This window comes from Wolffia australiana, chromosome 8, assembly GCF_029677425.1.
Source record: "Wolffia australiana isolate 7733 chromosome 8, ASM2967742v1".
Taxonomy (NCBI): domain Eukaryota; kingdom Viridiplantae; phylum Streptophyta; class Magnoliopsida; order Alismatales; family Araceae; genus Wolffia; species Wolffia australiana.
Genome location: NC_135842.1, coordinates 11,371,977 through 11,392,521, shown reverse-complemented (window position 1 = coordinate 11,392,521; position 20,545 = coordinate 11,371,977). Strand labels below are relative to the sequence as shown.

Sequence of the window (20,545 nt, the reverse complement as noted above, 5' to 3'; positions counted from 1 at the left end):
CATTTAAGGGGTCTTATAATTTCACTTTATTCTCAGACATTAATAAGAAAATGAAGTTAGTTGAGTTAAACTTATTAATTTTCAGGCAACAATATGGAATAATAGATATTAAATTTTAAATATATAATTTAATGATTATTAAGAAATCGACATGATCTAGAATGAACAAGGAAATAGAAATACACTATTGAAATAAGATGATTCTCCTCTTAAAAACTTGATAACTATCATCCTAGACATGATAAATGAAACTTTTTTAGGGAAAACAGGATTTAAGAATCATACATATTCATCATCTACATTAGATTAGTATGGAAATGGAAAAATGTTCAACACAACCATAAAATATGAAATTTTCATCTTTCCAGATATATTGAACTCCTGGAAGGGAGAAATTTCCTTAGGTTACGTTCTTTAAAACTATAATATTTAGCCATCTTTTTCTTTTGATATGCAACTATTGAGGTTTCTTTGCCCACCCAAACAATAGGTTTCGATTTGCTCATCAGTCAACCCTTTTTAAGGATGACTTTAAGGTAGATTAGAGACTGTATACCTACTGCAATTCCTTTCCAGGAATATACCTAGGATAAAATGAAGATTACTTTATTTTCAAAGGGACCATTCAATCTGGCATTTTTGTACAGAAGTATCATAATTTTTTATTTGACGACCAAACATTTTTTCACTAGAAAACGAGAACTTTCAGATAACAAAGAAGAGTAATTGAGGCCAAAAGAAATATACATTGCTAAGCTGTGATACTTTTAAATGTCAAGTGTAATGAATATTCGCATGTCGTTCCTACTTTTAAAGTTCCTCAAGTATCTGTAACTTTCCACCTGTAACTTGAACCGAGTGGCGTTCCCAACATGTTCTAATAACCATTTTCAACAGTTCATCAAAAAAAAAATCCATCATGGATAAACATAATAGAGGACCAACAGAACTTCAGACCATCCTATTTCCTATGCAAATGTCAAGATTTCATAGAATCTCAAACAAGATGATCTTCCTAGAACAACCTTCTGCAAAGGGAACCCATTTTCTCTGCTCATTTACATCTCTCTCTCTCTATCTCTCTCTCTCTCGTTGCCCGTGTCTCTCTCTACTTCCATGCATCCCATGAAAGAAGAGTAGGCCCCACTTAGTGGGGCAGAAAACGGCCAAAGAAGCTGAGGCCGTCTTCGTTCTCACTGACGTCAGTCGCCTCCGACGAGTCCGAGCTGCTCTCAACGCTGTCGTCGGAGCTCTGCTCCGGCGACACGTGGATCCTGCGAGCATTCTCGGCCATCCAGGTGGAGAATTCCTCCGTGGTTGCCAGCTCAGCAAGCGCGTCCTGCGTGGACTCTTGCGTGAATCTGTCCCATTCCTTCTTGGAGTACCTGCGCCGGGCCGGCAGCCTGTGGAAAGTGGAGTAGTAGTCCTCCGGATTTGACCCTCTGTTGACTTTGACCGGCTTTATCAGAGCTGAAAATGGAAATAATAATAAAAAATGTACTTTTCTTTCTCTTTACTAAGTTTTTATAATTGAAAATATACGGAGATTTTGGAAAAAAAATATTGTAATTGGTGACACTCTCATCAAACCAAATTCTTTGCAGATGAAGATATGTCAGAGGAAATAAGATTTGAGGACTTTGGAGAAACTTCAAGGGTGCAAAAAATCGTTGCTTTGTGTTTACGAATAACCTTCTCATGAATCAAATACTAAACAGATGAAGATATGCCAAATGAAATAAGAGTAAAGATCTTTGGATGACTTTTTGTCTTTGGATAAATCGAGATTTCTACAAAACTTTAAAAAGATGAATGCTTTGTATATATATATATGACATTCTGATCCAACTAAATTGTTTGCAGACGAAGAGATGTCAAAGAAAATAAGATTATAGAAGTTTGGAGAACTTTGGAGAAATACAAAAAGATGGGTACTTGGGTTCTTTTACTTTTGAGTGTATAAAGAGCATCCACAATTCCATGTCTGATGGCATTTATGAGAGGCAGTATAAATGATATACTTAATCCAGCGATGACCCATTTTTCTGATATCTGAAGTCTTTGCAGCGTGAATGATAGAAAATCAGATGCAGGCCATGATACATACCTTTGGTTGAGGAACTTGGCAGCGGCACATAAGCGCTATCCGAACTGCCAAGATAATGTTTCTTGACCCCTGGCTTTGGAGAGCGGCTCAGAAATTCGGCACGCTTGTGGTTAGGCTGTGTCGCCGCAAGATGCCACAGATTTAAATGCCCTGAACCTCTCTTTCTCCTGAAAACAAGTCACATCGTGTTAGTTACTTCATAAGTAAAATGTACAAATCATTTAAGACATGGACGATGAGACAGTGAACTTGCATTTTTCTAAGTTGCCGGATCCAAATTGAAATTGCAGAGCGCGCTGCCAGAGAAGCACCTATTGCTCCTAGTGCTAAGAGAGAATCAAGAGTACTCTGACAAGAAAAGAGGCAAATTTTCCATAAAAATCCATCAAGAGGATATAACAACTTCTATTAAGATACGATGGGCTGAGAAATGTCGTATAAAGCAACGATTATGACCTTCTAGCAAGTATATAAGTGATGAAGAGGGAGCGTACCCTAGTAAATGCTAAAAGCCCTTTATTTCATGATCTTTTGGGATATTGTACAAAATTGATTCTAATTTCATACAGCTAGAGGCGCAAGTATTTTAAGATTCAGAAGCAATTGTTACTGGTAATGTTATTTCATCGATCTAATATGAACGATCCACTTAAAGTACATTTTTCCCCTGCACGCGAATAGAACATTGGCTGCGGTAACATCTTTAAAAGGTAGGTCTATGACTCTTATTTCCTCATTATTACAGAGACGAACAGGAAAATATTAAGTAAATATATTGCAAGAGGGCATCAGTCAAAGTTGCACACGATAAACCCACAGAATTTTTTTACAGAATCATTCGGGCTTGAAAAAAGGAACATAGATTATCATCCTCAGGCTGTTGTCCCAAAGAGTTTGGAGAGGCAAAATACATAAATTTCATCTTCGTTCCTGTGTTTTATGACCCGGCATATTTTCAGATTGAATTATAGAATAATAAGATCCTATTATTAGGAACGCCAATGGTCTCCTAAAATATGGACCGAGAGAGCTGTTTGGTAAGGAGAATCATAAATTAACGCCCATCAATGTTGGCCAACAAGAACAAACAAATATAAGTTATCGCATCAGCAGCAAAGTTTGGTTCAGCACTATGACGCATGTACCCGAAGAAGCGTGAACAACGCCAGAATATTGGGTACAAATAAGTGGAATTTTATCAAGGAAGAATATCGGTTACAAGCCAAACAAAAAATTGTGATAAATTTCTCTTTTCATTACTATTAGACAGGACATAATAAACTCAGCATCCGTTCAGCCAGCTTGACCTTAATAAGACAGAGAAATAAAATGTACCTGCAAAATTAGCACAAACCCAAATGAACGCATTGCCCACTTCACAAATTGAGCAATTCCAGCATCTACTGTTCCATCGGAGCGAAGAACAAATTTGCGAACCGCCCAGTACCCCATAGCAGCGCCTGATAGAGAGATTCCAACCAACAGAAAGACAGAAACCTATGCAAAACGAAGGTAAGAAACTTCAGGTAAACTAAGAAAATATCACCGCATACTACGCAAGTCAGAAAAGGGTTAGCAAAAGTAGTAGAAATGAGTACAAAAACGTACTGAAGAAGGGTAAAGAGAAATGGCGTCTGAGCAAAAATTATTCTAGGAATCCTCCCAAAGACCAGTTCCTGACTGCATGCGTCCTTCACCTGAGCTTCCCTTATTTCCCAGATGGTCTATCATCCTCAATGTGATTTTGATATGATCCCTAACCCTGTCTCAGGAGTCTTTCGGTCATTTGACCTTAGATTAGTTCCCTTTGAATACATGTAGCCCTCCACAAAGAAGGCAGGCAAGAAGTTGAATTCGCTGGGAAATCCTCCTGGAGGGGGGTTCATGATGTAGAAACCCAGAGAGAAGCAATGGGTTGAGTAGAAACAAGAAACTTCACATTAGGTTAACATTGTTCCCTAACGGGAGTACATATTGAGAGAATAGTAGTAGAGAGAGAGACACAGGGGTACAAAAGGAAATAAAAAGGAAATATTCAACAGTCCCCCTCAAACTGGCGAGTGGATATCATCCATGCCCAGTTTGCCGCACAATTCTTGGAAACGCGGAGCGGACAGGCCTTTGGTAAAGATATCAGCCAACTGCTGGGCGGAGGGAACATGTGATATGTAAAATTGTCGGGACTCGAGCTTCTCTTTGATGAAGTGACGATCCACTTCGACATGTTTCGTACGATCATGTTGTACCGGATCATGGGCGATGCTGATAGCCGACTTGTTATCACAAAATAGTTGAGTAGGTTGATTACACGACAGCTTCAACTCTGTGAGAAGATTGGTGATCCATAATACCTCGCATATGCCTTGTGCCAGAGCACGAAACTCAGCCTCAGCACTAGAGCGGGAGACAACAGATTGTTTCTTGCTCCGCCAAGTGATAATATTCCCCCCAAGGAACGTGCAGTAACTCGTGGTAGAGCGACGATCAACATGAGAGCCAGCATAATCCGCATCAGTATAGACATCTAACTGAAGGCCACCTTTACGCTTGAATTGAAGACCGAGACCAACGGTACCTTTGAGATAACGAAGTACACGGTTGACAGCATGCATATGACAGGCCTTTGGTGAATGCATAAATTGACTTAAGACGCCAACAGCATAAGTAATGTCCGGACGGGTGTGAGTGAGATAGAGTAGCTTTCCCACCAAGCGTTGATACCCTCCTTGATCGACAGCCTCTTCGTGATCCCCTAGAGAGAGCCGATGGTTTGCTTCAATGGGAGTAGGAAGAGGTTGAGAGTCCGCCTTGCCAAGTTCTTGAAGAAGGTCAGTAAGATATTTCCGTTGGCATAGGAAAATCCAGTCGAAGAGTAGGCGACTTCAATGCCAAGAAAGTATCGGAGTACACCAAGATGTTTAATATCAAACTCACTAGCAAGGTGAGTCGCCAATTGAGCAGCGGCCTGCGAATCATTCCCCGTAACAATAATGTCATCCACGTACACGAGAAGGATGGTGACTCCCCCGGACGGGGAATGACGGTAAAAAAGGGTATGGTCACTATTGCATTGAGAGTAACCAAAGGAGGTCATAGAGAGCGTAAAGCGGCCAAACCAAGCCCGAGGAGATTGTTTCAAGCCATAAAGTGTCTTCTTAAGACGACACACCAAGGGAGGTGCCGAGGGAGGGGCCACATATCCAGGAGGCAGGGACATATAAACTTCCTCATGGAGGTCGCCGTGAAGAAAGGCATTCTTGACATCGAATTGCTGAAGAGGCCAATTGTGGCGGGCCGCAAGAGCGAGAAGAAGACGAACCGTGTTCATCTTGGCCACGGAAGCAAATGTCTCTAAATAATCAACACCGAATTGTTGGGTATAGCCCTTAGCCACAAGACGTGCCTTGTACCTCTCAAGAGTACCATCGGACTGATATTTGACGGTGAAAACCCATGTTTGATTACCAAGAGTACCTCTCAAGAGTACCAAGTGCTTGCCAGAAGGTAACGACACCAGATCCCATGTTTGATTTTTATCCAAAGCAGCTAACTCTTCGTCCATAGCACGTCGCCAATCAGGGGAGGCCAATGCGTCAGCCACAGTCTTCAGAATGGGAATGGAATCGAGACGGGTAAGAAGAGCACGGTAAGATGGAGAGAGGCGAGGGGAAGAAAGGTAATTGGCTAACGGGTATAAAGGAGTGGAGGTGCATCGGCGAGTGGCTTTGCAGAGGGCAATGGGAAGATCAGCATTCGAAGGAGTGTGGGTCGGTTCAGGATTGGATAACGACGGAGGTGTCGGGGCAAGAACAGGCAAGAGGGAACGCGGACGGCAATGGTATGTGGTGCCATCAAATTTAGAGGGAGGAACCAAGGGAGGAGTTGAAGATGGTGCAGGGAGTGGGGATAAGGAGAAAGGTGGAAGTGGTACAAGAAAATCCAGGGAGTCAACACATGAAGGAGAAGAGGAAGGAGAGGAAGACGAAGAAGGATTTGTCAAGTGGTGACATTTTTGCTGACAATGAGTGACAAAGTAGAAGGATGATAGCATTTGATTTTGATATGAGAGAGACCCTTGACATGAACAAATTTGGCAACTTAGCCCGAGCTAGCTAGGCGATTAGCTTGTCCGAGTAGGATGACGGTCAGGGTGCACCCAGGGGAGGGAGGGAGATTAGTTTTCAAAAGGAAAAGGGGGGCATGGGGTGGGCATGCATCAGGGGAACATGGAGGGGAAGAGACGAGAGGAGACGGATGATGAGGAGGCGGGCAGAGAGAGAGGACCCCAGAAGAAATTTAGCATGTCCCTATTTTAAAGAAGGGAAATGAGTGAAGATAGAGAGCAAACTTTAGCTTCCGTTCCAGGAAGCCATTTTTTTGAGAGGAGTGTATGACAAGAAGTATGGACAAGAATGCCATGGGGCGGAGAGGTGGGAGGTGGAATTAACGTAGGTGGAGATATTAATCATCGCCAAAGCAGAAGGAGCGGGAGGAGTTTGATTGGAAGCAAATTGGAAAGCATGATGGAGATGGAGAGATCGGATTTATTTTTGAGATTTCCATGTAACGCAAGTGAAATCATCAATCAAAAATCAAAATATAACGAGCACCAAACACTCGACAGGAGCCGCACACGGACAGGCCGCACGTGAGAGAGAGAGAGAGAGAGAGAGAGAGAGGGAGAGGAGAGATGAAGGGGTGGAGGATGTGGTGTGTTTGTGTATGTTTGAACAACAAACAAAACAACACCACCAAACGTCACCACGAAATAAACGAAAAATAAGCGAAACATAAGTCTCAAAGTAGAAGAAGGAGGGCCCAAGCAAGAATGAAGAAGGATCAGAGGATCCGGTGGCGACAGTGTGGGAGAGTTACGGAGAGTAGGAGACCCAGAGATGGAGAATAGAATGGCTTCCTGCCTGTGCAGTTAAGTGTCGTAGTCCCGACACCTTTATCTCACGATAGAAGCAGGAATTAGGAGTAAAGACATCGTGACCAAGATCTCGGACAAGATGATGAAGGGATAATAGACTCAAGGTAAGACGAGGAACATGGAGAACATGACTAAGGGTAAGGGTGGAATTCAATTGGACAGTTCCCACACCGGCGACAAGGAGGAGAGCACCGGATGCAGTACAGACATGACAAGGGCAGAGGGAAGGAGTGTAAGTAAGAAAATATTTGGAGAAAGGAGTCATATGGGCGGTGGCACCAGAATCAATTATCCACTGTACATGGGAAGAGGAAGAAGAAGTACCTTGATGAACGAAGGAAGTAGAGTCCATAAATTTGGATTGAAGAAGCTGGCGAAGTTGATCGATTTCATCATGTCGAAGCTGGGCGACTTTGAGGATGTGGCGTCAGCAGTTGCAATAGTTGGCTGCGCGGATGGGGAAGAAGTCTCAATGATAGACGTAGGAGGAGGCATGACCGGCCCAGACTGGGGAGGAAGATGAGAGACCAAGTGGCTTTGATGGGCATTCTTCTGTTGGAGCTTGTAACATGTCTCCTTGGTATGACCACGCTTCTTGCAGTAGTTGCAGAAAATAGAGGAATTACCCGGAGCACCATGGCCTGTAGACGCTGATTGTTGGACCGGAGAGTTCATGGTTGGGGATGACACCTTAGGAGAGGACATATACGGCGATGCCACTGGAACAGATGTAGGTCGGGAGCTCCCGTGCTGCTTAATAGCCATAGCCGAGGCGGGTTCGGAATGGAAGAGGCCGAGGCGGCTTTCCTCCATCTGAACTTCCACCAGGGCTTCCTTCAAGGTGGGAACCTTCTCCCGATGAAGTAGTTGGCCACGTAAAGACTCGTATTCAGGATTCAGTCCCATAAGGAATTTGAACACCTGGAGCTGTAGAACATATCCACGGTCAACCGAATGAGGATCGGGGGGCATGTAGTGGTCCAACTCAGCCCAAAGAGACAGCTCTAAATGATAGGCCCGAACAGAGCGAGGACCTTGAGTCAAATTCGTGGAGCGAGTAACGAGGTCATATATAATGGCCAAGTTATTTCGCTTCGAGTGAGATTCTTGAGCGGCGTCCCAGATCTCCTTCGCTGAACTGAAGGATAGGAATTCAGCAGCATATGAGGGGCTGATCCTATCGAGCAGCCACCGGTGGACTACACCTTCAACATCAAGCCAATGCTCATAGTGCGGAGCAGTAGGAGACGGCGGAGCGTCCACAAGATGTTTCATGAGTTTTCCTTTCAACGTAATTTGAACATACTGACGCCACTGAAGAAGGTTCAACCCCGTGAACCGAAATTCAGTAGGCATACGTGCCAATGAGTAGTGTAGGGAGCTCATTTCCGGTGGCAGTGAGACAGTAGAAGTGGTAGAATCGGTGGAGGCCATATTAAAGAATGCCAAGGTAACACAGAATACCGAAGAACCACTGAAATAGCCGACCCAGAGAACAGCCAAGAATGATGTTCGATCTGAGTTAATAGGTCCACACAAGGATAATTGAACGAAGTCGAAGTAGTGGTGCCGAAAATTTAATATGGGGACAATCTCCAGTCGAATAATCTCCAGTCGAAGTCTGAGAAGAAGGCAGAATCTTGACAGTCACCGAGAGCAAATGAACAAGTAGTCCTTAAGAACAATCGTCCTTTGAGGGGCAATGAGTAAAGACCGTCCGCCAATAAAATGATAAGAGTAACCTTCCCAAACGGCTGCCAGTTGGAGAGAATATCGATATTTCTTCCTGGGGAGGGAAGGGGAATATAAAACGACCGTCAAGAGATATAGTCCTTAAGAGAAGCCTCTTTGAAAGACTGCTCAATCTTGGACAAATGACCGTCCAAAGAGAAGTCCAAAGGGAAGACCGTCAGGGCCATCCAGAGAAGAGAAGACCGTCCAGAGAGAAGACCGAGATGGCGAGAGAAGCCTCTTTGAAAGACTGCTCAATCTTGGACAAATGACCGTCCAAAGAGAAGTCCAAAGGGAAGACCGTCAGGGCCGTCCAGAGAAGAGAAGACCGTCCAGAGAGAAGACCGAGATGGCGAGAGAGGCTTATCCTTCAAGACAAGGGGAATCCGAGACGGCAAGCTATGCGAGGTAAGCCCGAATCTTCAAGGCGAGCTCGAATTTGTGCTTGAGCCGGCAGATCTTGTCGTAGACTTGGTTGCGGGAGAAGGGCAGATTGAGGTGATCGCGGACGAGATCGACGGAGGGAGCGGGATCGGCGCCGGTTTATTATGAGCACGGCGAAGCCTGGAAAGGCGAGGGAAAAATCCCGAAATCTCTGGAGAAGCCTGGACGAAGAGTTGTCAAGCAGAAAGGGCAAGAACTGGACGCTGGACGAGCTTGGAGATCGACAGCCAAGAAGGTGGACGAGCTTGCAGGCTCTGATACCATGTAGAAACCCAGAGAGAAGCAATGGGTTGAGTAGAAACAAGAAACTTCACATTAGGTTAACATTGTTCCCTAACGGGAGTACATATTGAGAGAATAGTAGTAGAGAGAGAGACACAGGGGTACAAAAGGAAATAAAAAGGAAATATTCAACACATGAGCCAGTCCAGGCCTGTGAACCTAGTTACTTATACCTTCTCCTTGTATCTGATACGGTACCTGTGCTAACATTTGGGAGGAAGAAGACAAGTCGGGGGCACGTGGTGCCTCGTCAGGCCCCAGTGACCAATGATTAAACAGAAAACCTGGTCATGTGCAATCGACATGACGAGCCAGTTTTCACAGCTAAGCAGAGGCATTATTGGATGAGAGAGCACACATCTGATAGAAGGAGAGACGGGAAGGAGGAAGGGCATATCAGAAGGGATTTCTCGTGGCTGAAGAAGGGTATTGGCTGAGCTGTATACCGCAGAGCACCAGGATCCTTCTGTGCAAAGGGAGTCGATTGGAGTCAATATCTTTCAGGTGATATTAGTCTTCTGGTCTATCTCCAAGGTCGGGTGCCAACAGTATGTAGATGCATATTCCATTTCAAGGTAGTTATGTGTTGGTCACAGCTGTATCACTCTCTCTTTTCTTCCCTGGGAAAGCCCTATACCAAGGACTCTATCAGATTTCCATGCCACTCATAGTCCCATGGATCTTCCTAGATCTTTAGTTATCTCTCCAGATTATTCTCACAGCAAGAATTCGAACGTATGTTTATGATCAAATGCAGAAACTACCTGAGACAGAGCCTAGAGTAATCTTCCCTTGCCTCAAAGTAAAGGAATCTTTCCTTGCCTCAAAGTAAAGGAGGGCTAAATCATTATAAAGACCAATAAAAAAGAGGTGAGTATACGTACAGGATTATGCATCTCTTCGTCCAACCCAAAATTCACTAAGATTGAGTTAACCATCACAGAAAAGTAATGCACCAGAAAGGAGCCAGCACCGACCTGAATAGAGTTAATTGAATAAGTTTCAACTTTATTCCGTCAGATATTGGAATTTCTAAGACCATGAAAGGAAAAATGACAATGACGTGGGTTAGATTATGCTTACAATTGATCCATAAAGGGTCAAGTACAAGAAGCTTTTTCTTCCTGTAGGCAATAACTTCATCCCCTGTGTCAGAATGACAAGTTAAGAACATATACGGCACAGGAAAATAAGGGGCATGTGAGTGAATTCGGTGGCACAACACACAATATTCCAAGTTAAGTATCTGGACACTTTATCAATACGACTCTTGAGCGCTGGGCACAAAACACAACCATTCAGCCCAAGTATGCATTGAAAGAGTAATTCAACTTTGAATCGTAAAGACTCTGATCAATAAGCAATTTCAGGGTGAGATATAAATATGCAACACGAGTATCTTAGCCTACACGGATTTAACGTGAGGCATTTACATAGCGTGAGCTACTTCTATAATGAAAACTAAAAGATTAAAGAAATCTGTCAGCAGATACGGACTACAAAACAAATGCATATCTCAGTAATGTGCGACCACAATATTAAAATCATGACAAGAAATGCGTCGCAGCAAAAAAATTCTCATGTTTAATGGAAAGGCATAGGCAGCTCTTGTGAGGCATTACGAGTCTTTTGATTTTGTTTCACAGTAGATGTGAGGACCAATATGGCGAATTTAATTAAGCAGTAAAAGTTTGGCCTCACTCAGATGAGATGGTGGGAGGAGAACTAGCACTCTCATAATTTAGTTTTGAATCGGAGAGTAATTTAACTCTTGAATATTCACCACTACTATTTGCCGAGACTCTGGTGCCCATCAAAGTTATTTTCATGAGTTAATTGATATTTTCAATGATTTCTCTCAAGTTTTATTTCTGTAGGAAATAGACAAACCGGAGGAGAGAGGTAAGGTGACGGGAAAAGTCTGCCACCCAGGGAGCCAAAACAACGGAACCATTAACACAGAACTGTTTAATTTTAACTTCAATCAATCTCAACTAGGGAGATAGATTTAACACAAAACCCTATTGAAGTAAAGAATTCTGATTTCCCCCTTCCCTCTACCACTTTTCATAAACATATCATCTAGACCCATGGTTAAGTTCAACTTCGCATCAGCAGACCTAATCAGGCAGGTACCCATGCAATAAAGATTATATTAAACGTTCCAGAGTCAAGTGTCCACTGGTCCGCTGGGCCTTGTGACAGGAACCCACCTTCGAGAGGCCTTCCTATCTTGGGCCAGTTGCTTGACTCTGCCTTCCCCAGGGGTCTTTCTCCGTCTGCCTGTGTAAGTTCCCCTCCACGGGTGGCTGACTCATGGGACTAGAGGATATGTCAATCAAAGTCTTGAAGGACAATTACTGACATGGCTACACTGGGAGCAGTGTGCCGTTCCAAGCAGAAGGGTATTTGCGTTTTGGAAGGGACACTGAGAAAAAAATTTCCTCAAGTTCAAGAAATTTTTGCAGCCCAGCTGGGCGATAGAACTACTTTCCGCTATTGACTGGACGACTGGTCTGCTAGGGGCCCCTTGCGTGTATAGTTCCCACGGGTGTTCGCAATTGCGAGGATACCCACGGCCATGGTTAGGGACTGTTGGGACAGCACCTGGAACCCATTGTTTGTCGGCAACTTGTCAGCACAGAGGGTGGAGGATTATCCAAATATGCAACAGTCCCTGCTGCATCTGCAACCTGAGATCAGGGCTCAAGATGGGTGGATGTGGTCAGGCAAACCCTTCTCCGTCAGGGGTGCATATGTACAGATCAGACAAAAACAAGTAGAGGAGGAACCGTCAATCATCAGAGCATACCTAGTTGTATGGAAATTAAAGATATCCCTAAAGGTGTGGCTATTTGGGTGTCTGCTCCTGAGCCAAAGATTGGTGACACAGGCCTCCATGAAGAGATGGCGAGCGGAAGCCCCGACAGGAGTTATGTACACAGAGGGTGAAGAAGATTGCTCCAATCCATTCTTTGAATGTCTGCTTGCTCGAAAAACATGGGCCAGCCAATCTATGACAGGGTGAAGAGGAGCCTTCTGGGACTCAATACAGGAAGGATTACCCAGGGAGAGAGAGAGGAACACGGACGCTGTTTGCTGGGCTATGGCCCATATGGCTGCACCGTAAAGAGGTCATCTTCAAAGGACGAGAGCCGTTGCTGGTCGGCATTGTGCACCATGTGGAGAGCTCAGTCTTGGTTTGGTTTAGAGGGAGGTGAATGGAGGGTGTAGGGACCCCTTGGGTCTAGGCTGTATTTGTACCTTTTCTATTTATTAATCATAGAGGGAGGACCATCAATCACAGGTGACCTTCCCTCACTTTTTTCCAAAAAAAGTATATAAATCTAATCATGATAGTGAGAGCATAAATATAAAGAGTGACATGAATCAGGAATCGCATAAATGTTTAATGACAATAATATTTCGGAGGGTCATGTGATGCACTAGTATCATCCAACTAATCTGTGTAAGACTGGCTGAAATTTTATTCATACAGTTTCCAGGAATATTACCTGGAATAGAATGATCAAGATGACAAGCAGAACACCAAGAACCATTGAACTGCTGTAATAGAAGGGTACCCAACTGCTGACGACTGGCGCCAGCATTAACAGAGAAAATCCAAAACCCAGAAAAAAGAGACGCCACTGCTGAAACTCTAAAATTAAAACATGTGTTAATAAACAAGAAGACTTTACTACCAAAAGGATGGAATACATGAAGTTAAAATCATTTCAATTGCGTGTTCAATGGGACATACCTTCTTCAATAGAAATAATGACGGATCCAGATGCTCCAGGAAATTTGACATCAAGATATTTATCAGAATAAGGCGACATGATAACAGCCCACTGATTGTTTTCAAAATCTTCCCACTCATTCATGCACTGACCCAATCCTAGAGAAGAATTCCTGTGAAATTTTGATGTAAAGGATCATTCTTTAGGGATACATTGGAATTATTCAACTGCTCCAGAAGCAAAATACAAATACAGAAGAACTTGGATTGTAACATAAATCTTACCCATTTATTCAAAGAAAAAAAAACATAACTCTTACCCATGGAAGCAGAACTCCAGTTTGGTCCGTTGCTTTTCAGGCATCACATCAGAAGCCTTTACCGTGAGATGAAATGAACTTGGATAGCTTTTTAACTTAAACCTTGATTTTCCAATTATGTGAACTCTTTCATAGAATCGATTTCCTTCGCTGCCCGGAACTGCTGAGTTTCCAAAAACTCGCACTGAAGTGGGCTTATGCAATTTGTCGTCCAGATTGATTTCTGTCAATAGCAAGAAAATATTTTCTCGATTAAAATAACAATCAACTTATCAATAAACAAAACAGAAATGGTTTGAAATATCGTAATGAATAAGTCAAAATAGGTCACATCTAAGTAATAATGCATGCAAAACAAAAGAGAGAAGACAGTGTTAAAACCGCGATTACGTAGTAGGATCAAGCTTTGCAACATTATTTTGCTGAGTATTGAGCAGCGTTGTGCGCTAGATTGAAACCAACAACAGATATTTTTTACAAGAAGGGGTTATTTCTTTTTTCACACAGAATTCACAACTGGGAGCGTTGAAAGAATCATCAATTAGGATGGAGGAAGTTTACTTCGATGTCCGAAAAAGGTAGCTCTACTTCTTTCCAGATTACGTCGGATCCGTATATAAACCTTCCCACTGTGGCGCTATAGAGAAGAAGGAAGAAATTGCGGCCTAAATGTTTGCCTTATTACTGCAAACTGATTCTCAACGAGGTAAAGTCTGGTTTAAAATTTTCGGTTCTTCCTCGGGCGCAGAAAATTCGAAGCTCCGCATTAACCAGGAACGAGGTAAATACGAAAGGAAGGTGATTCTCTGCAACGTTCAGCCCGTTAAGTTGGATTTACATCGCGCCCGCAAAATCAATCTCCTCGGACAAACAGTCAACGACTGACGATAAAACATAACATCAGCAGCATACTGAAATCGCAACGCGAAAGCCAGGAAAGTCGTGAAAATACAAAAAAAGAGAACGAAATAGTTGTTCAGACAGAATTTCCGACGACGAAAACGAGATTCACAGGCAATCACCAGAGAAAATCAAGCTGAAGATTGAAGGAAAACAAAAAAACACAGAAAAGTAGGTCCTGGATTCCCAAAAAAAAACTGAAAAATGCAGCCATCAATGGCCGAAACAAACAAAAAAATTCAGTACCTGTCAGAGCAACCGCAGATTCTCCGACAAATGAGAGAATGACGATGAATAACAGCACAAAGAACGAGTACAAAGGCATGAGTGGCGACATGAAACCCTCTTCCTTCGATCTCACAGCCAAGTTGACAGTGCATTCGATCTCACTGAATACGAATACAAACATTTAATATAAAGAGGGAAAAAAGAAGTTCGAACTAACGTTGGGAACGATGACGATCCACCATCCGTCCCGTCCCGTTCCGTCACTCCCTCTAGCAAACTCGGGACACTGCCCTTCAGTTCGTCGTCCGTCGTCCGTCCCGTACATTGCTTCGACCTTACGGAAGCCGCGGCCGCGGGTGACGTTTGGACTGAATCCGGTCAACGGACTTTGCATGATGGGAAGGATTGGACGGATGATGGATAGTCATTACCTTCATGTCTGCATGTCATCCGTCATCGTCTATACCCTTTTGGGGATGACGAATCTTCATTTAGTTCGTCCCAATTTGTCATCCATCATCGTCCACGTCCATGCGGACGGATGGTAGATCGTCATTTGTTTCGTCACAGTTTGTCATCCGTCATCGTCCACAGCCATGGGGATGGATGACGCATCGTTCTTTTGTTTCCTCACAGTCTGTCATCCGTCGTTGTCCACGCCCCTGGGAACAGATGACACATCGTAATTTGTTTCCTCACAGTCTGTCATCCATCATCGTCCACGTCCATGGGGACGGATGGTAGATCGTCATTTGTTTCGTCACAGTCTGTCATCCGTCATCGTCCACGCCCATGGGGATGGATGACGCATCGTCATTTGTTTCGTCACAGTCTGTCATCCGTCATTGTCCACACCCATGGGGATGGATGACGCATCGTCATTTGTTTCATCACAGTCTGTCATCCGTCGTTGTCCACGCCCCTGGGGACAGATGACGCATCGTAATTTGTTTCCTCACAGTCCGTCATCCGTCATCGTCCACACCCTTGGGGACGGATGACGCATCGTTATTTGTTTCGTCACACTTTGCATTCGATCTCACCATGACACATCATTTGTCCCCATAGGTATGGACATGTATGATGCATCGTCATTTGTTTTGGCACAATCTATCATCCGTCATCATCCACACCTATGGGGACGGATGAAGTGTCGTCATTTGTTTCGTCGCAATCTGTCATCCGTCATCGTCCACACGAATGGGGATGGACGACGCATTGGCATTTGTTTTGTCACAATCTATCATCCGTTATCGTTCACACGAACGGGGATGGATGACGCATCGTCATTCATTTTGTCGCAATCTGTCATCCATCATCATCCACACCCATGGGGATGGATGACGGAACGAAGACATTTCAGAATGCTATTTTATGTTACAAAATCATTAGCATATCCTTCTTAGTTTTTTGTGACATTAGACCTTACAGTTCCTCATATCCTATAGCATATCCCAATAGGAACTAGGTTTAGGAAAAATGCGAACTAAATCAGATGCCTGGTTATTTTTGCCTTCTTATAGTATATTAAAGTTAGGCTTAATCTTGTTCCCTTAAGATTTGTCTCAATGGGCTTAGCTTTTATACTACCTCGATGAGTCCCCTTAATTGAGCCACAAAATTAATACAAGTCCCCATAATGCTATGTGAAAAAGGAAACTTTTATCACACTTCAACAATAAATAATTCCACGTACTTGAATACAGTCTCTATTCTAATAAGATATTCATATGAATATATAATGCTGAGAAAAATAAATTTATAAATGATGAGTTGTATTGTGCCTCATCTAGACGTATGATTAAATAAATTTAATTGACGTATCAAACTTGAAATTTATGTCTTATTGATGTCAAGAATTAAAATAAAAAATAGTTTTGGCAAAAAAATGCAAGAGATGCACATAAACCTTGAGAAGGGAGCAGTTAGAGGGGTGTGGTAAAAACTTTTCTCAGCACACTAAACCCCTCAAATTCCCTCTTGAAGGGGACCAAAAATTCAAGTTTACATATACATATATATATATATATATATATATATATGAGGAAAGAATATTTCAGTAAATAATCCCTGTGTACAAACTTAAACATTTCAATATCGACCTTTACTTTTGAGGTATCACCTGAAGTGCCTAGCCACAAGACAGAAATTCCCCAGGCTCTAGGTTGATAAACCTGGCTGAAGGTCAATTTTATGAAGATCTTAGGCTGATGTCTTGGAGTCTCATGGATGTCTTTATATGAGTGATGGCGCGGCGCAGCCCGAGCCCTCAGAAACGTCCTCGGAGACGTCACCACCATCATCAACTTTGCCGCCGGTTTGCTTTCAGCCCGCCTGGCACGCCAAGACGACGGTACGTACGCCCGGATTGGTTTTTAGTTCGTCGTTCGTTGTTTCGATCCCCGTTACGATCACGTATAGCGAGGGGAGATCCATTCTATAAGGATCCCCCCCCTCCACCCTCTAAGGGGATGAACCCTCATCTCTTCCCCCTCCCCCTTCTCATATTTGGTTTGTTATGTTTGTAGTTTTAGGGTTCATCCATGTTCCCCTATAAAAGGAACGATGGATGCCCTAAGAGAATTTACCCTTTGTTTTTGTTGAAGAAGATTTTTCTCACGAGAGAAGAAGGGTCATGATCCAAGAGGAAGGAGGAAGGAGAGGAAGGAGAAGAAGGAAGGAAAAAAAAGGAAACTGTGCCGCCGCCTCCTATGCCGCCGCTCGGAGAGTCGCCACCCGCCTCTGACGACGCCTCCGACGTCGCCGCTTGGGGAGTCGCTGCCCGCCTCCGGCACTGCCGCTCGAAGCCACAGCGCGGCCGCGCTGCCTACGCGTGCGTGTGCTGTGAGCCGTCCACGGTCGCAGAACCGTCGCTCTCGCAGTCCACCGCGCCCTCCCGCACGTAGCGCCTTCCCCGGCCGCTGCAACCGCCGCCTCCGCGTGCTGCGATGCTTCCGCTCGTACGCGCAGGTTCGGTGCAACTGATCGCTGTCATCGCCCACCGCATGCGACTCCGGCGTCAGCTCGCCGCGGTTGACCTTCCTGCCGCGCCACGACCCGCCGTCCCAGCGCGGGCTTGCGGAGCCCGACAACCGCCGCCGCCAGCCGTCCCGCGCACTGCACCGCCTTCGCCCGTCGCGATGTCCCCTGTGCCGTGCAGCGGCAGCCACTCGTGCCCGCTCTTGCGGTGCAGACCGTTGCTGTCGCCCGCCTGCAGTGCAACAACGCCGCGTCCCGTGCACAAGCCGACGGCCCGACGCCGCCGATGCTTGTGCCCGCGCATCGACGCCGCCGCCTAATGACATGATAAATGAACATATATTTTCATACATTTTAGATGTTTTTAGTATTATTAATTTATAATTTATCATGTTATTATTTGAATTAACCAAATATTTATGCATTAGCTAGAAATCCCAACTTTTGCACATTATGATTATTTTTCACTAACTTCATTGACTTCTATGAAGTCAATCAGTTTGATTACTGATGAGTCTTTTATAGTTCCAAATGTGCAGAAATTTACAAGAATTAGAAGATACAATTCTTAGGAAATTGGAGGATTTTTGGGAGCTTAGTGATTATCAAAATGGGCTGCAAATGATGAAACGGTGTTGTAGGTTTTTAAAGGAGAGATCAGAGGGTCTTGGGCCACGACCTGACCTACCCATTGGGCCTTCAAATACCTTACAAAAGAAACAAACTGGAAATTACAAGGCAAAGCTCTCAATCAATGGAGAAAAAAGAGGCAAAATGGCAAGAAAAGAGAATAGATAATGCCCAAAGGGGTATTTTTGTAATTCTCTCAATGTATAAATGAACTTTTTCTCCCTCATTTTCCCTCATTCTGGACGTGCTCTAGCGAGTGGCTGGCCAGCAGGACAAGGCATTTTCAAAAATCCAGGTTGTTCAACCTGCTTAATGTGAGTTTATTGAAGTTTTCTCTTAATCTCGTCTCTTGTTTGCATTGAAAAATGCCCGATCCTGGCCAAATATAAGGATCCATACTTGAGAGGAAGCATTGAGAGCTCAGTAAACTTTCATTGAGACTTTAGGATATTAGATTTCTACTTTCTCCATCACTTCCCATCCATTTACCCTTTAAATCCATCACTTTCCCACTCATTTTCTCTACTTTCTCTCTCTAAAATAGTTTTTTCTCTCACTAGACATTCATCTATATCCATAGTTACTCCCCTAAAAATTTCATAAAAAATCTTCTTCATTTGCACATCCAAATTCTATCTCAAACTCCTTCTACACTCTCTCTTCATTTTCTCGCTCTATCTCCTCATTTAGGCCCTTTATCTCTCTAGAATCTGTTCTTTCTCTCTCAAGACCTTAATCCATATCCATAGTTCACCCCCTAAAAATTCCATAAAAAATCTCCTTCATCTACACCTTCAAATTCCCTCTCAAACTCTCTCTACACCATCTCTACATTTTCTCTCTATCTCTTCATTTTCTCTCTCTATCCTCTCATTTCGACATTTTATCTCTCTAAAAACGTTTGTTTCTCCCTCTAAAATATCTCCTATTTCTCTCTAGATCCTCAAGCATGCCCTAATTCGAACCCCAAAAAAATCGCATTAAAATATCATTTTTTATCATTTCAAAACTCAAATTTTCTGTCTTCTAGCCGCCACTGTGCGGTGTGCGGTGCCCGTGCAGCAGGGACAGCCCTCTGCCCGCTGGTCCGCGCGCAGCCAGCACACACGACTGCAGGGCACAGGTTAGCCCTATGCAGGACTTAGCCAAATCGGCTAAGTCCTGACCATTGGGTTAAGCCCAATAAGGCTTAAGCCCAATTTGGCTAAGTGCTAACCTTAGTGAGCTGACCCACTAAGGCCAGCCCTACAGGGGCCACACCAGGCCCGCCGGGCCATCTGGCCTGCCGTCGGCGCCGCCACTCTGCCGCCGCCGCCGCTGCCGGCACTCCGCCGCTGCCAGCACTCCGCCGCCACCACCGCCGCTCCGCCGCCACCGCAGCCGCTTCGCCGCCACCGCCGCCCACGCCGCTCCGCCGCCGCCGCCGCTCCAGCGATCGCCAGAGTAGGTAAATACCATATTTTTAGTATTTAAAAATTATTACAAAAAATAAAAAAATCAGATAATGATTTTCTGCATTGAAAAAATCCGAAAAAATTAGGAAAAAATTATTAAATTCATATAATCTATTTAAAGTCATTTTAACACCTAAAAAATTCTAAAACAATCTCTATCTCTCGTTTTTAATATTTATAGTTGTTTTTTATGTAAATTAATACCAGAAAATTCTAAAAAGATTTATTTCTGATTAATTTGCTAAGAGAAATTAGAAAAATTAGTTTAAAAATATGATTTTGTGTTTCTCCTTGTATTTTGGCTTAACTTAAATCATAGGGAATTATGAAAATTACCTAAAAATCTAAAAAATTCCCAAAAAAATTGTATTTTTCATGTTTAAAATCATTTTCTTCATCCCAAGCTTGAGAAAAAAATCTGAAATTAAATTTCTTCCTCTCTGTGGATCGACCCCTTACTTGCCCTGTATTAATTATAGAGTATTTAAGTGGAAAATTTTCATAAATATTGTTGGCTAAGTCTGAATCGAAACAACGACATAAAACCCCTAAATTTGGACTTATCACCATCCGCGCGCGAACACTCGGCAAGACCTACCGCCGCCGAGCACCTACCCGCGCGCCGGCGCCGCTGCCCGCACGTTGCCGACACCGCTCGTCGCATCTTCCATCCTTCCTGGTTATTAAATCCTCCACCGCGCCTCAACTACATCATCCCCGACGACGCAGCACCAGCCGACGCACGAATTCGGGACGGCCGCCTCCGGGACGTTGACAAGGTACGCTGTCCCAGCC

General features: G+C 43.8%; 1 protein-coding gene across 1 annotated transcript; it reads right to left on the bottom strand.

Moving 5' to 3' along the window:
- Positions 1 to 894: 894 nt before the first annotated feature.
- LOC144707123 (guanosine-3',5'-bis (diphosphate) 3'-pyrophosphohydrolase, putative (DUF2215)) lies at positions 895 to 14,868 on the bottom strand. Its single transcript, XM_078580242.1, has 10 exons — positions 14,706 to 14,868; positions 13,560 to 13,782; positions 13,261 to 13,412; positions 13,013 to 13,158; positions 10,581 to 10,643; positions 10,382 to 10,474; positions 3,443 to 3,604; positions 2,361 to 2,455; positions 2,108 to 2,274; positions 895 to 1,470 (listed from the first exon to the last, which is right to left on the bottom strand). Exons 1-10 carry the CDS (start codon positions 14,866 to 14,868, stop codon positions 1,148 to 1,150), a joined length of 1,587 nt encoding a protein of 528 aa, XP_078436368.1. The 3' UTR covers positions 895 to 1,147.
- Positions 14,869 to 20,545: the final 5,677 nt, after the last annotated feature.

Excerpts from the sequence above, each read along its gene's own strand:
- LOC144707123 (XM_078580242.1), bottom strand. The coding sequence starts at position 14,868 with ATGTTTGTATTCGTATTCAGTGAGATCGAATGCACTGTCAACTTGGCT. Across the intron at positions 13,783-14,705 it reads ATCTGCGGTTGCTCTGACAG|AAATCAATCTGGACGACAAA; the intron begins GTACTGAATTTT and ends TGCTATTGACAG. Across the intron at positions 1,471-2,107 it reads GCCAAGTTCCTCAACCAAAG|CTCTGATAAAGCCGGTCAAA; the intron begins GTATGTATCATG and ends TTCCATTTTCAG.